Source organism: Odocoileus virginianus, chromosome 5, assembly GCF_023699985.2.
Source record: "Odocoileus virginianus isolate 20LAN1187 ecotype Illinois chromosome 5, Ovbor_1.2, whole genome shotgun sequence".
Lineage (NCBI taxonomy): Eukaryota > Metazoa > Chordata > Mammalia > Artiodactyla > Cervidae > Odocoileus > Odocoileus virginianus.
The window spans coordinates 56,720,749-56,734,470 of NC_069678.1; the positions used below are offsets into that span (position 1 = coordinate 56,720,749).

The 13,722-nt window shown below is 38.9% G+C and overlaps 2 protein-coding genes across 6 annotated transcripts in view; one reads left to right on the forward strand and one right to left on the reverse strand.

Moving 5' to 3' along the window:
- Positions 1–13,722, reverse strand: part of SRSF11 (serine and arginine rich splicing factor 11) — a 51,744-nt gene that overhangs the window by 12,395 nt on the left and 25,627 nt on the right. For all 5 annotated transcript variants that reach the window (XM_070467948.1, XM_070467949.1, XM_070467950.1 and 2 more), the window contains 3 exons: positions 13,365–13,414; positions 9,747–9,874; positions 5,590–5,671 (listed from right to left, as the gene is read on the reverse strand). In XM_070467948.1, coding sequence (XP_070324049.1) covers positions 5,590–5,671; positions 9,747–9,874; positions 13,365–13,414 — 260 coding nt within the window. The remainder of the gene's footprint in view (positions 1–5,589; positions 5,672–9,746; positions 9,875–13,364; positions 13,415–13,722) is intronic.
- LOC110138835 (achaete-scute homolog 1) lies at positions 393–933 on the forward strand. The gene has a single exon (XM_070467110.1). The coding sequence runs from the start codon at positions 393–395 to the stop codon at positions 810–812; it is 420 nt and encodes a 139-aa protein (XP_070323211.1). The 3' UTR covers positions 813–933.

Here is a 13,722-nt window from a genome sequence, read left to right on the forward strand (position 1 = left end):
GGAAGATCCCCCTGGAGAAGGAAATGGCAACCCACTCCAGTACCCTTGCCTGGAAAAGCCCATAGACGGAAGGAGGAGCCTGGTAGGCTACAGTCCATGGGGTCACAAAGAGTCAGACACGACTGAGCGACTACACTTTTAACTTTTTCAGACAGTATATTCAAAAGCAGAGACATCATTTCACCGACAAAGGTCTGCACAGGCAAAGCTATGGTTTTTCCTGTAGACATGTATGCATGTGAGAGTTGGACCATAAAGGTTAAATGCCAAAGAATTAATGCTTTTGAGCTGTGGTGCTGGACAAGACTCTTAAAAGAGTTCCTTGGACTGCAAGGAGATCAAACTAGTCAGTCCCAAAGGAAATCAACCCTGAATATTCACTGGAAGGACTGATGCTGGAGCTTCAATACTTTTGCCAGAGCGGCTTTGGCTACAGCCTGCCGCAGCAGCAGCCGGCCGCCGTGGCGCGTCGCAACGAGCGCGAGCGCAACCGCGTCAAGCTGGTCAACCTGGGCTTCGCCACCCTGCGGGAGCACGTACCCAACGGCGCGGCCAACAAGATGAGCAAGGTGGAGACGCTGCGCTCGGCCGTCGAATACATCCGCGCGCTCCAGCAACCGCTGGACGAGCACGATGCGGTAAGCGCCGCCTTCCAGGCCGGCGTCCTGTCGCCCACCATCTCCCCCAACTACTCCAACGACATGAACTCCATGGCCGGCTCACCGGTCTCATCCTACTCTTCGGACGAGGGCTCCTACGACCCTCTCAGCCCCGAGGAGCAAGAACTGCTCGACTTCACCAACTGGTTCTGAGGGGCTCGGCCTGGTCAGGCCCTGGTGCGAATGGACTTCGGAAGCAGGGCCTGCACAAGCTGCATATTTAGTGCTTTCTCCTCGGCGATGTTGGAAGGGAGAAGAAAGAAGAAGAGAATAAGAAGAAAACAAACAAATCCAGGCACCCCACCCCCTACATCAACTAAGCGCCGCCCGCCTGAGAAGCAAGGCTCTTGCAAAACAGGGATGGGCTCAGAACAGTATCTTTGCACTCCAGTCATTCCCGGAGATAGAGTGACTAGGACCCTAGGATGACTAGGATGCACAGATTGCAGCTGGTGTGCAAAAGGAGTGGGTTCCTGGCGTCAGGGAGCAGCACACGCCCTGTAGGAACTCCCACCCACCGCTAACAGGCAGAGCTGACCTCCCCACCCTCTCTTGAAAGCCAGTTCTTTGGCCCTCTAGAAGTGGGCTGGTGTCCTTCATCTGTATGCCCCACCCTGATAAAGCTGTGGACGTTGGTCTGCAGTGAAAGTATGGTATTTGAAACTCCAATCCTCCTGGGGTTTTCAAAACCCCCAGCCTCTTGGGGCCCCCCTCCCCAAGCTTCACTCCCTCACACCATCTTTTCCATCATTTTCATCATAGAATGCTTCCAATCTTTTGTGAATTTTTTTTTATTGTAAGAAAAATCTATTTGTACCTATCCTAACCAGTTTGGGGATATATTAAGATATTTTTGTACATAAGAGAGAAAGAAAGAAAAAAATTTATAGAGTTTTGTACAAATGGTTTAAAATGTGTATATCTTGATACTTTAACATGTAATGCTATTACCTCTGCATATTTTAGATGTATAGTTCACCTTACAACTGCCATTTCCCCTATGTGGTTTTGTAAAGAACTGTCCTCATAGGTGAGATTTAAAGGCCATCAGATGTACTTCAGCACCAATGTGTCTTACTTTATAGAAACTTTGTTAATGTATTAATGATGTTATTGAATACTGTTCAAGAAGAACAAAGTTTATGCAGCTACTGTCCAAACACAAAGTGGCAGCCAGTTGGTTTTGATAGGTTGCCTTTTGGGAAATTTCTACCACTGCCCTTTTTTTTTCTTACTGTTTTATTACAAACTTACAAAAGAAAATACCCCGTGTATAACCCTGTTTTATACAAACTAGTTTTGTAATAAAACTTTTTTCTTTTTTTACAAATGGGAAAAAAAAAAAAAACTTTTGCCAGCTGATGAGAAGAGCTGACTCATTGGAAAAGACCCTGAGGCTGGGAAAGATTGAGGGCAGGACAAAAAAGGGCCGACAGAGGATGAGATGGTTGGATGGCATCACCGACTCAATAAACAAGAGTCTGAGCAAATTCTGGGAGATAGTGAAGGACAGGGAAAGCTTGCGTGCTGCAACCCACGGGGTCACAGAGAGTTGCATACAACTGAGCAATTGAACAACAATGATTATTATCTATTATTAATTACTATTTATATACAAGTAAAAAGCATTATTAAAAATAATGGTCATTTTATATGTCAAGATGCTTAAAATACTACAATTTATAACAACTATCTTTCTGCTACGATGTGTTACTACAAGTGTTCCAAAGGACTTTTCTCTCATGGTCATAATTAAAATTAATATTTGAAAGCCTCAGCATTGTAACTCGTATACACAAAAGATGTAAGTTCTCCTTTTTAAGTCTTTTTAAGTATTAAACAAAGCCATGAAAGCACTTGTCCTGGAAAGTTAGTATTCTAAGTATAGGCACAGCTCAGAGATACTGAGTTTGCTCCCAGACCACCGCAATAAAGATAACACAGTAATAGTATGTCACAATGAATTTTTGGTTTCCCAGTACACTTAAAGTTATGTTTACACTATAGTCTGTGAAGTATGCAATAACATTATGGCTAAAAAACATTGTACATACATTTAAGAAATATTGTTTCTCAACTGCTAAACATCACCTGAGCCTTCAGTGAGCCATAATCTTTTTGCAACAGTACATCAATGATCACTAATCACAGAGTACCATAACAAATACAATAACTAAGTTAGCAGTTTTGGAGTGGCAAATGTTAAATGTGGAAAGATTAAACTAAGACGAAGAGTAAGGTTTTGTGTGTCATCTTATTAAGGCAATAGGGAACTTCTAAAGGTTCAGTGGAGCCCTCAGATGTTCTAGATTTAGGTTTTTGAAAGGCAAAATCTTTAAGCACGAAATGGACTGGGGTGAAGGTAGATGACATGGACACAGCAGACAGGACCATCCTGTAACGTTCTGCTGCAGACTGCAATTCTGTGACCTCCCAGAATTCTTACAGGAAACCAAATATCCAATGTGATCATGTCATGAGGTAGGAGCCTTTGGGGTGATTAGGTTATGAAGGCCCAGCTTTCATGAATAGGATGAATGTGTTTATGAAAGACGTCTCAAAGGGGGCTTCTCTGGTGGCTCAGTGGCAAAGAATCCACCTGCCAATGCAGGAAACAGGGGTTCCATCCCTGGTCCATGAACATTGCACATGCCACAGAGGAACTAAGCCCGTGAGCCACAACTACTGACCTGTGCTCTAGAGCCTGGAGCCAGTACTACTGAGGTCATGTGCCCTGACAACTGAAGCCTGAGCGAGCTACAGCTTGTGCTCCGTAACAAGAAAATCCATTGCAATGAGAAGCCCAAACACCATAACCACAGAGTAGCCCCACTTACCACAACTAGCTAAAAGCCTGCACAACAACCAAGACCCAGCACACTCAAAAATAAATAAATAAAATTATTAAAAATAAAAAATAATTCTGAGATACCCCACCCCTGGTCCATCCTTCTATGTGAGGTCACAATGAAGATATAGGAAACCATCAATATAAATGAGGAAGTAGGTCCTCACCAGACAGCAAATTTTCTGACACCTTGATCTTGAATTTCCCAGCTTCCAGAACTGTCAGAAGTAAATTTCTATTGTTTATAAGCCACCCAGTCTACGGTATCCTGTTATAGCAGTCAAATGGACTAAGGCACAGTCTAAGAAATAGCTTAACAATGCTATGGGAGCTATAAGGTCAACTACCCACCCCAGAATCATAACAAGGTAATACCTGCCTTTGCCACTTTGACATTTGTACCAATGGTGCAAAAGCATCTCCTTACTACAAATCAAGATAGTGGCAACTGAACCTGTTATTTACTGTATTCTTCACTGGCATTTGCAGTGAAGATTCTGTAGTGAAAATCCTGCCATTTTCACCAGGGACGTCTTTGATAGAGCCAGTAAAAACTATTAACTTTATTAAATCTAATTCCTTGAGTACTACTAGAGTAGTATCATTATTGACTAGAAATGTTAAATCTGGTCCCTTCAGCAACAATCTGCAATGAAATGAGCAGTATGCATAAATCATTTCTGATACTTTTAAGTTCAGTGACTGTCAAGGAAAATACTTGTGTGATTGAGTGTGAGCTTACCTAATTGCTTTTGCCATGAAACATCTTAACTTGAAAGAACTGACAAACCATGGTTGTTCAGACTTGGGTATCTGGTAGACACTTTCATGAAAAATGAATTGTTTATCATTTCAAGGAATAAAATTTGCTGCCAATAATAAAATCTGAGCTTTCAGGAGAAAATTAAACTTTGGAAAACTCAAACCCACCTTTGTGAACCTGACAGCTTCCAACATTTTTAAAGGGTTTACTGGTAAGATGTATGGTGATACTACCAAGTCATCTTTTGCGTAAAAATGTGTCAACATTTTGAAAATTTGCATAATGCAATCAATCAATCATTTTCCAAATGCGTAACTGTACAAAAGGATGCCTGGTGAAACAATTCACTCAAAGTATAATAAAGATCAACAGATTTTACATATTTTGGTATTATATCAAAGAATACTACTTCCAATTACCTGAAAAGACTATAAAATTACTTTTCCCTCTTCTCACTAAATATTTGTGTAAAGTCAAGATTTTGTATTTGTATTTACCAAAATATACAACAATAAACTGAAAGCAGAATCCTATACATCTTCTATTAAGCTAAATGTTAAAGAAATTTGCAAAGATGGAAGATGTAAACAAAGCCATTCTTTTAATTTTTGGGGGAAAAGCTTTGTTTCAAAGCTAAGTTAATATGAATGGGTTTCAATATTCATTACAATTTCAAATGATGGTTTCAAACCACATAAACAAAAAAGCTCATTGGAGTTCTTCTATTTTTTATGAGTATAGAGGGCCTAATATCAGCAGGTTTGAGAGTCAATGGTCCAGAAAGATCCTTACAAATCTACACAACTATGTCATGTGAGAAAGAGAATACACTGGTCCTTTACCCTGCAGAGTCTTACTCTAGGTAGGATAAAGAATAATAGTTAGCATCATGTAGTTTATCCAGTAACACAAAGAGCAATCTCAAAACACGTCATCTGCAAATATTCAAGCTTTAGATGGGTAAGCTAAGGTTGCACAACAACTCTCCATGTTGCAAGTCAGGAGTCTAGTGAAATGTCAGAACTAGAATTCAAGCCAAAAGTTTCAAGTTCAGTGTCCTTTCCAGAGTACTAATTCATTTTAGTGCTCAAATTCCAGTGGCTTCTTCCTATCCCTGGATTTTTGGGGGGATTTTAAACTATCTACCATCTTTTCTCTATTTATATACCTGTGAACAGTAATTCACATACTCTGCAAATAGCATTAGTTATCAAAACCACTGCAACCATGAGCTAATTAGGTTAACAGCAGATGTGACATAGGGAAATAATCTTTGTCTAAGGAAGAACTTACTACCAAACAGCAATCAATCTAATTACCTGTGCCTGGAAGATGAGGGAGTCCTCCTCCTCCTAGAACGTGATCTTGACCTTGAGTGCCTTCGTTTTTCTTCTTTCTTATCTGTATTTAAATGAAAAGGAATCTGGATTTAGAAATCATTAAGCAAAAAGACTATTCCCATTTGCAAAAAGATTATTTTCATTTAGGAGTTACTCTAAGAGTTTATTACCCTAATTTTCAGGTTTGATATATGATCCTTAAATTCAGGTAGCTAAAGGTTTCTGAAGCTATGAAGTGTCATCCATAAAACAATCTATGAAAATAACTACCTTTCTCATTCTTTACTCTTTACAGGTTTCTAAATCATGAATCCTTTTTGCATTCCTTAGGGTCTCCTTCCCCAAACATAGTTACAATTTACCCAGATTAAAACTCTACTCTGTACATATTCATGTACTATTAACACCTCCCCAAACTGTACTTAAGTGTAAAATGTTTATATTTATAATAAAAAACATAAGATAAACATTTAAAATTCTTGGACCAGCAAAATGTTCCTTTTTAGTCATCACTTAGCTCAATGCTCCTTTCCTAGATATGTCTCATTCAATCACTCATTTCTTTACTTCTGGGATAGAAATTAACTAAACTAGCTCTCTTTTTAATCTTTCTGTTCTACTTTTGCACTCATTTTCAACACTGTGTAAGTTTACGAGCAGAGCAAGAATGATCTGTTATCATTTAGTAATTTAAAATAACACATAAATTCCTTTAACAAAGGACTGAATGAGGAGCAATACAGCCATTGCATTCTTCACATATGGACTATCATCCAAAGTGAGAATGCTGCGCTCGCCCCTATGACTGAGAACCAAGAATTCATTTGCAATGCAGCAGCTACACTAGGTCAGGAAGATCCCCTGGAGCAGGGCATGGCAACCCACTCCACTATTCTTGCCTGGAGAATCCCATGGACAGAGTAGCCTGGTGAGCCATAGTCCACAGGGTTACAAGAGTCAGACGTAACAGACGACTTAGCCTGCTTGCACAAAGTGAGAATGAGTGAGGTCCTCTTTTACATTTCTATCATTTCATTAATAGAATTCAACTTTTTATGAATATCAAATTAACAAAAATTCATGCAGCAAAAAAAATTTCATAAAGAAGTAAGTTGTTTCTAATCATTTCAGTTATGAGTTTCTAATGAAAACAGAAATGGTGTTCTGGTTTTGGAGTTATATATATCTACATCCATATCTCTCTCTCTCTCTATATATATATATATAGATAAATAACTGGATCTATATAAACTGCTTATCTATATAAACTATATCTGTATAGTTATCTATATAAACTGCTTGCCATCTGACCCTGGGTTAATTATTTAATAACTTGGTTAAATGAGACAATTCACAGAAAGCATTTGGTATTAAAAAAAAAAAGAAAAAGAAAGCATTTGGTATTCTCCATTATACTTTATTTGTCTAAAACCATACACAAAAATCATCCCAGTGAGAACTGGAATGAAGAAAATGAATAAAGCATTGTTTATAACAAAATAAAAAAAAGTCGGGACCAAAGATCGAAATACATATGTGCAGAAAATGGGACAGCCATTCATCTCATCACAAAAAGACAATCTGCAAAGAATAATATATTTCCTTTTCTTTAAACAAATGGTGTGTATAGAAGAACATAAGGCTTTCTTGGTCAAATAAAAGACTACATATCAGGCTACTCCAACTTCAGTTCAGTTACTCACTCGTGTCCGACTCTTTGCGACCCCATGAACCACAGCACACCAGGCCTCCCTGTCCATCACCAACTCCCGAGTTTACCCAAACTCATGTCTATTGATCAGTGATGCCATCTAACCATCTCATCCTCTGTCATCCCCTTCAACTCCTGCCCCCAATCCTTCCCAGCATTAGGGTCTTTTCCAATGAGTCAACTCTTCGCATGAGATGGCCAAAGTACTGGAGTTTCAGCTTCAACATCAGTCCTTCCAATGAACACCCAGGACTGATCTCCTTTAGGATGGACTGGTTGGATTTCCTTAACAGTTCAAGGGACTCTCAAGAGTCTTCTCCAATACCACAGTTCGAAAGCATCAGTTCTTCAGCACTCAGCTTTCTTTACAGTCCAACTCTCACATCCATACATGACTACTGGAAAAACCATAGCTTTGACTAGACAGACCTTTGTTGACAAAGTAATGTCTCTGCTTTTTAATATGCTATCTAGGTTGTTCATAACTTTCCTTCCAAGGAATAAGTGTCTTTTAATTTCATGGCTGCAATCACCATCGGCAGTGATTTTGGAGCCCCGAAAACAAAGTGAGCCACTGTTTCCCCATCTATTTCCCATGAAGTGATGGGACTGGCTGCCATGATTTTAGTTTTCTCAATGTTGAGCTTTAAGCCAACTTTTTCTCTTTCACTTTCATCAAGAAGCTCTTTAGTTCTTCTTCACTTTCTGCCATAAGGGTGGTGTCATCTGCATATTTGAGGTGATTGATACTTCTCCCAGCAATCTTGATTCCAGCTTGTGCTTCCTCCACCCAGTGTTTCTCATGATGTATTCTGCATATAAGTTAAATAAGCAAGGTGACAATATACAGACTTGACGTACTCCTTCTCCTATTTGGAATCAGTCTATTGTTTCATGTACAGTTCTAACTGTTGCTTCCTGACCTGCATGCAGGTTTCTTGAGAGGCAGCTCAGGTGGTGTGGTATGCCCATCTCTTTCAGAATTTTCCAGTTTTATTGTGATCCACACAGTCAAAGGCATTGGCATAGTCAGTAAAGCAGAAATGGATATTTTTCTGGAAACTCTCTTGCTTTTTCGACAATCCAGCGGATGTTGGCAATTTGATCTTTGGTTCCTCTGCCTTTTCTAAAACCAGCTTGAATATCTGGAAGTTCACGGTTCACGTATTGCTGAAGCCTGGCTTGGAGAATTTTGAGCATTACTTTACTAGCGTGTGAGATGAGTGCAACTGTGCGGTAGTTTGAGCGTTCTTTGGCATTGCCTTTCTTAGGGATTGGACTGAAAACTGACCTTTTCCAGTCTTGTGGCCACTGCTGAGTTTTCCAAATTTGCTGACATATTGAGTGCAGCACTTTCACAGCATGATCTTTTTTTCGGATTTGAAATAGCTCAACTGGAATTCCATCACCTCCACTAGCTTTGTTCATAGTGATGCTCTCTAAGGCCCACTTGACTTCACATTCCAGGATGTCTGGCTTTAGGTGAATGATCACACCATCGTGATTATCTGCATTGTGAAGATCTTTTTTGTACAGTTCTGTGTATTCTCGCCACCTCTTCTTAATATCTTCTGCTTCTGTTAGGTCCATACTATTTCTGTCCTTTACTGAGCCCATCTTTGCACGAAATATTCCCTCGATATCTCTAATTTTCTTGAAGAGATCTCTAGTCTTTCCTATTCTGTTGTTTTCCTCTATTTCTTTGCATTGATTGCTGAGGAAGGCTTTCTTACCTCTCCTTGCTATTCTTTGGAACTCTGCATTCAAATGGGAATATCTTTCCTTTTCTCCTTTTTTTTTTTTTTGCTTCTCTTCTTTTCACAGCTATTTGTAAGGCCTCCTCAGACAGCCATTTTGCTGTTTTGCATTTCTTTTCCAAGGGGATGGTCTTGATCCCTGTCTCCTGTACCATGTCACGAACCTCCGTCCATAGGGCATCAGGCTCTCTGTCTGTCAGATCTAGTCCCTTAAATCTATTTCTCACTGCCACTGTCTAGTCATTAAGGGATCTGATTTAGGTCATACCTGAACTGAGGCAAACATAAATGACTAAAAACAACAGTAAAACCCCCCAAATTAAAAACAACCAAAATACCACACAAAGCATTAGGTACTCCTAGGCACCAATGTTTCAGAATGAGTAATTCTCTCTTTAGGAATTGGGAGATGTCTGTCTTGAACACTGTAAGATGTTTAGCATATCCCTGGCCCTCTACCCATTGGATGGTAGTTTGTACCAGCATGACAACTAAGTTTCTCCAGGTATTTCCAAATATGTCTGGGTGACAACACTTATCCATACCACCCATTCACCTCTGAAGTGAGAATAACGGCCCTAAAAGACCTTTTATAAAAATATGGGGGAAAAAATGACTAAAGTATTATTCAAAATATTTCCAAACATAACTGCATAGATCTATTTTACCTGGTTCGATAGCAGCAGAAATTAGGGACTGTGCTTCTCGTACTCTCTTCATGGCTTCCTCTATTTCTTTACTAGAGGTATCTGATTTCAGACTTGGTGAAACAAGACCAGCAGCGACATGATTCAATCTGGGAAAGAAACAAGAATTGCATTTGATATATTTAAAAACATATTTATATATCCAATTAAATACCTGTTTCCCATCATTTTACTAAGATACTCCTTTAAAAAAAGTGAGAAGACTCCATAACTGTGGCAAAATCATACACAATATAGTGAAATGGCACTATGCAAAACGGCACTTGCCATTTTATTTATTTTTTTTAAATTTTAGAATGCTTGTATTAATACTAAAAAGCAGAGAAAAAAATAATGAACGAGCTAGAAGTATTCATACTACATCTCATAGATGTAATATTAAATAAAAAATACAAGTTGCAAAAGAATAAATGCAATATAAGTGAAGTGAAGTCGCTCAGTCATGACCAACTCTTTGCGACCCCATGGACCATAACCTACCAGACTCCTCTGTCCATGGGATTTCCCAGGCAAGAGTACTGGAGTGGGTTGCCATTTCCTTCTCCGGCATTTGCCATTTTAAAAGACGCAGATATGTCAAGTAAGAAAAAACTAATTTTGCTGAACATCCATCAACTTTCCATATACTTTCTAAGAATTGTTAGTAAACGATAATATAATAATGCCAATTATTTTTGATTAATAGAACATTCCTTCACGTGATTTAAAAAACTTTTCTACTTCATCCTAATTTTGTTGGGGAAGAGAATTCCTTTTTAAGTTTGCAGATGACAAACTGAGGCAGAAGCTGATGACATACCAAGGTTACTTATGAAATTCCTGACTGAAAAGGTTAAAGGGTTTAGTCTTTAGCCTTAAGGGTTTATAAAAGTGAGAAAAAACCATAGACACCAAGTTGAGGATGATAATTATTTGTGGGCAGTGTAAAATGTAAACAAGAATGACTACCGGGAGGTTTTTTTTATTTTTTAACCCTATTAGTCATATTTTACTTAATAAGCTTCATGGTAGATACATGCTTGGATTTCCCCTGGTCATGTTTAGAAAAAATGCCAGTAACTAATAATCAAATGATTCTGTTCTGCCTCCCTCACATGCCTTCCTACTTACTGACAGTGACGTTCACCCAGTTAAAAAGAAAATCAGTTCTAATGAGGTGGATGAAACTGGAGCCTATTATACAGAGTGAAGTAAGTCAGAAAGGAAAACACCAATATAGTATGCTAACCCATATATATGGAATTTAGAATGATGTAACGATGACCCTACATGCGAGACAGCAAAAGAGACACAGATGTATAGAACAGTATTTTGGACTCTGTGGGAGAAGGCAAGGGTGGGATGATTTGAGAGAACAGCATTGAACCTTGTATATTATCATTGCCAGTCCAGGTTGGATGCATGAGACAGGGTGCTCAGGGCTGGTGCACTGGGATGACCCTGAGGGATGGGATGAGGAGGGAGGAGTGAGGTAGGAGCGGTGTTCAAGATAGGGAACACATGTACATCCATGGCTGTTTCATGTCAATGTATGGCAAAAACCACCACGATATTGTAAAGTAATTAGCCTCCAATTAAAAAGAAAAAAAAAAAAAAAGAAAATGAATTTAGCTCAGATTTCACACACTAAGGTGATTTCCTTGTGGCTCAGCTGGTGAAGAATCTGCCTGCGATGCAGGAGCCCTGGGTTTGACCCCTGGGTTGGGAAGATCCCCTGGAGAAGGGAATGGCTATACACACTCCGGCCTGGAGAATTTCATGAACTGTATAGTCCATGGGGTCGCAAAGAGTTGAAAATGACTGAGTGACTTTCATTTAACACACTAAGAAATGACTAATGAAAACATCTCAAGAATCTGTGATATGTCAAGTAGGAAATATAAACAGCAGCATGAATAAAACTTTTCAAAGCACTGAAAAGACAGTGACTTTTAGCATGTGATATATATTACTCTTTACTCTGGGCTAGTGCTTCCCTCAATTCTGTCTTTCTCTTATTCATCTCCCAGGTTTCTCTAATCTTCAAGCCAAGTTCTTCTCCTTGTCATAACGTTCCCACAGCATCTCTGTACCTCCTCGAGTTGGATGCACATGCTTCACTGTAGTTAAAAAATGTGTCCCTTCCTGAGTATAAATGCCATGAAGGTACAAGCTTATAGGAGGCAATCAATGTAATTTTTTAAATGAATCAACTAAAGACAACATTAAGCTCTCTAATCGTCATCCTGAGACAATCCTTAGGATGATATTCATGAAATAAGTCTGAGAAGCGGCTTGGCTTGCAGCAGAAAGGCAATCTTGATTCCAGCTTGTGTTTCATCCAGCCTGGCATTTCTCATGATGTACTCTGCATATAAGTTAAATAAACGGTGACAATATACAGCTTTGACATACCCCTTTCCCAATTTTGAACCAGTCCGTTGCTCCATGATCTGGTTCTGTTGGTTCTTGACCTGCATACAAGTTTCTCAGGGGGTAGGTAAGGTGATCTGGTATTCCCATTTCTCGAAGAATTTTCCAGTTTGTTGTGATCCACAGTCAAAGGCTTTCATGTAATCAATGAAGATTTTTTTTTTTTAATTCCCTTGCTTTTTCTATGATCCAATGGACATTGGCTATTTGATCTCTGGTTCCTCTGCCTTTCTAAATCAGCTGGTACACCTGGAAGTTCTTGGTTCATGTTCTGTTGAAGCCTGGCTTGAAGGATTGTAAGCATTACCTTGCTAGCATGTGAAGTAAGTGCAACTGTACAGTAGGTGAACATTCTTTGGCACTCATTTTCTGTGGGACTGGAATGAAAACTGACTGTTTCAAGTCCTGTGGCCACTGATGAGTTTTCCAAATTTGATGGCATATTGAGTGCAATAGTTCAACAGCATCATCTTTTAAGATTTGAAGTAACAGCTGGAATCCATCACGTCCACTAGCTTTGTTCATAGTAATGCTTCCTAAAGCCCACTTGACTTCACATTCCAGGACATGGGGCACTAGGTAAGTGATCACACCATCATTTTTATCCATGTCCTTAAGACCTTTTTTGTACAGTTTACCTGTGTATTTTTGCCACCTCTTTTTAGTATCTTTTGCTTCTGTTATGTCCTTGCCTTTTCTGTCCTTTGCATGAAATAATCCCTTAGTATCTCCAACTTTCCTGAAGAGATCTCTAGTCTTTCCCATTGTATTGAGTCTATTTCTTTGCACTGTTCACTTAGGAAGGTTTTCTTATCTAAGTAATTATTGGAATTCTGCACTATTTTTCCTTTTCTCTTTGACTTTCACTTCTCTTCTCAGCTATCTGTAAGGCCTCCTCAGACAATCATTTTGCCTTGCACCATTTTTCTGGTAGGTGGTTTTGGTCACTCTGGTTAAGCTATTTACAATGATCTTCAAAGATTAGAAATTACACCAAAACAAAACCCTTTATAGATGTGCTTACTTCTGGATTTTTCTTTCTAGAAAACAGGATTATGTATTGCATGCCTTGAGATAAATTTCTTTTAGCTATCAAAAAATAACTGCTATCTGCAGACACTGACATATTTCTATCATCAATGGAAGCAAAAGGAAAAAAGTTCTTACTTGGGATCAACAGTACTCATAAGTTTCAGCAACTGATCTGCAGCAAGAGACTGGAAAATAAAAATATTAAAAATGAGAACACAGAATAATAAATGATTACTATTTTAATTTTTTTTAGTATGTTGAAATGTCCTAGAATAATTTGGCAAGCCTATAGAAGCTAACATATCCCAAGCACCACAATGACCAACAGAAATATAATGCCAGCTAAATATGTCACAGAATATTTTCTAGCTGCAAAAAAACAAACAGATGACAATAGTGACTACAGTACTGGATATCCAGAGCTGCTTTATCAGGTTAAATACAAATATGATGAAGTTGAACAATCTAGATTTTATAGGTTCACTTATATAAA

What these genes read in the sequence shown, in the direction of transcription:
- LOC110138835 (XM_070467110.1), top strand. Translation starts at nt 393, where the DNA reads ATGCTGGAGCTTCAATACTTTTGCCAGAGCGGCTTTGGCTACAGCCTG.